This window comes from Trachemys scripta, chromosome 6, assembly GCF_013100865.1.
Source record: "Trachemys scripta elegans isolate TJP31775 chromosome 6, CAS_Tse_1.0, whole genome shotgun sequence".
Classification (NCBI taxonomy): Eukaryota; Metazoa; Chordata; order Testudines; family Emydidae; genus Trachemys; species Trachemys scripta.
The window spans coordinates 98,579,016-98,581,034 of record NC_048303.1 but is presented as its reverse complement, the minus strand read 5'-3'; the positions used below and the strand labels follow the sequence as shown (position 1 = coordinate 98,581,034).

At 36.5% G+C, this 2,019-nt stretch overlaps 1 protein-coding gene across 1 annotated transcript; it reads right to left on the bottom strand.

Moving 5' to 3' along the window:
- Window positions 1-841: 841 nt before the first annotated feature.
- On the bottom strand, window positions 842-1,408 carry LOC117879641 (interferon beta-like). Its single transcript, XM_034774913.1, has one exon. The coding sequence runs from the start codon at window positions 1,406-1,408 to the stop codon at window positions 842-844; it is 567 nt and encodes a 188-aa protein (XP_034630804.1).
- Between the last annotated feature and the right edge of the window lie 611 nt (window positions 1,409-2,019).

The following is a 2,019-nucleotide window of genomic DNA, read 5'->3' as shown; positions in this document are numbered from 1 at the left end:
ACCAATCCAGGAAAATGATCTGAAAATATTTTCACAGTAGAGAAAGCGAGTAAATTAAAGCAGTTTGAGGCATTCTACTTTTTGCATTTAAAAAGTGAGCAAAACATTAAGGTAAGAAAACCTAATATATAAAATATATCTGAGAGAGTCTGCTGCTTAATTCAAGGTACAAACTTCGTAAAAGTAATTATTAGAAGCAGCAACTGAGACAGAAAAGATTCCAGCATAGGGTGCAGTTTCATTCAGCTGATTTCATTACTTCAGTAGTAAAAGTGCCCACCATCACGAGCTGCAATGAAAGAGGAAAATGGTTCAAACAGAGACAACACTTCAATAGTGAAATATTTAGAAAATGATGATGATTCTGTATCATAAGTCCTAAGTTGTCTTCCAGTAAGCCTAACAAAGAAACTCTTTTTACAAAAGGTTTTACTAAAACTATTAAACTTTATAGGTGAACAGAGCCAGTGAAAGCAGATAGGGAATCCTGCCTGTCTTCCCCTGCAGAAGACCTAGATCTAAAGATAGCATGGGATAAAAAGGGATGGATTTTCAGGTGTTATGAGTGGAATGTTATCTTGATTGGTATTTGTTTAGAGCAGGCCAGTTTTTATTCCCCTGTCCATTTCATCAATCTATTGAACAATGTCATATTCCTGGATATATTATATTAGGTGCATATATCACTTTTGTATATCAGCAATATGAACAGGATATTCTCTAATAAAGGATACATCAGAACCTATAGAATAGTTTTTAAATGAAAGCACAGCACGTTTTACCTGTTTTTCCCAAAAACTATTATTTCAATTACTCTAAAAAAAGTGTTTTGTAAAATACCTTAATTTTTAAGCCTTTTTGTGAGTTGGTCCATAATCAGAAAACATCTTCTCATTTCCTCACGGATGATCTCCCAGGCACACAGGCTGTATTGCTTTTCTTTCAGGAAATTGTCTACCACATGGAAATATTTCTTCACTTTCAGCCTGGTGAAGTCCTCATTTTGTGGGTAGGTTGTCTCCATCTTTTTTTCTCCATCGAACCATGTCTTCAGCAGCTCAATTTGCTGGTGAAGTCCATTTTGGAATGCAACTATGGAACTCCTATCCCAGGCAGTTTGGATGTGACTTTTGCTGAAGATATTGAAGATCTGTTGGAGGATCTCCTGGATTGCCACCATGGCATTCTCCTTCTGGAACTCTCTGGAGCTGAGAACATTCTGGAAGGATATGAAGTTTGAATTTTCATTTAGACATTGCACAGGAAATTGTCCTCCCATTTTTTCCAGAAGCTGTAAACTAGCTTGGTTCACTTTGTTTTGCTGGAAGTGAAGCATGTTACAGTCCACAGATGAGTTTTCGGTGAAGAGCAGGACAAGGCAAATGTGTAGGAAACTCCGGGTGGTCATACTGATGATAACTTAGATTCCCTGTTTGTGTGTAGGGACTGGAAGACTGAAGATTGTGCAATGTCTTTCATAGGCTGATGTGTGGTATTTTTACCCATGTCTCTGAATTTAAGTATTCTGTAGTTTTTCTTTCATCACATTCTGCATCTCAAGGTTCCCATTCGCTAATTAGGACTTTTTATTTTCACTTTTCTGGGTTTTTTTTAAATACTTCTGTTAGTTGGTACTTTTCAGCATTTCTTTCCTTTTTAAAAGAAAGTGAGCAAATTATTAAAAGCATAACAAGTTGCCTAATATCTGGTAATATTTATGTTATTGCTATAGCAAATTTCCATTTGATCTGAAACATTTCCCAAACTGAAAATAGATCAGTTTAGCTGTACTAAGACATGAAAGTCCCTTGTAAAAGACCATCTGTGTCCCCATCTCCTCCTAACCTTAATTCAGAACTCCCTTTAATGTTTTCTAATCAAAGTAGTTTAATGAGTACATAAACTGATAATGGAAGAGTAAACACACTTGGAGAGGTTTGGGGCCAGATCCCAAGGACTAGTCCTTTGCTGGCCAGAATGACTCAGAAGGCTTATGCCTAAATGTGGCATAACAATGTG

What these genes read in the sequence shown, in the direction of transcription:
- LOC117879641 (XM_034774913.1), bottom strand. Translation starts at nt 1,408, where the DNA reads ATGACCACCCGGAGTTTCCTACACATTTGCCTTGTCCTGCTCTTCACC.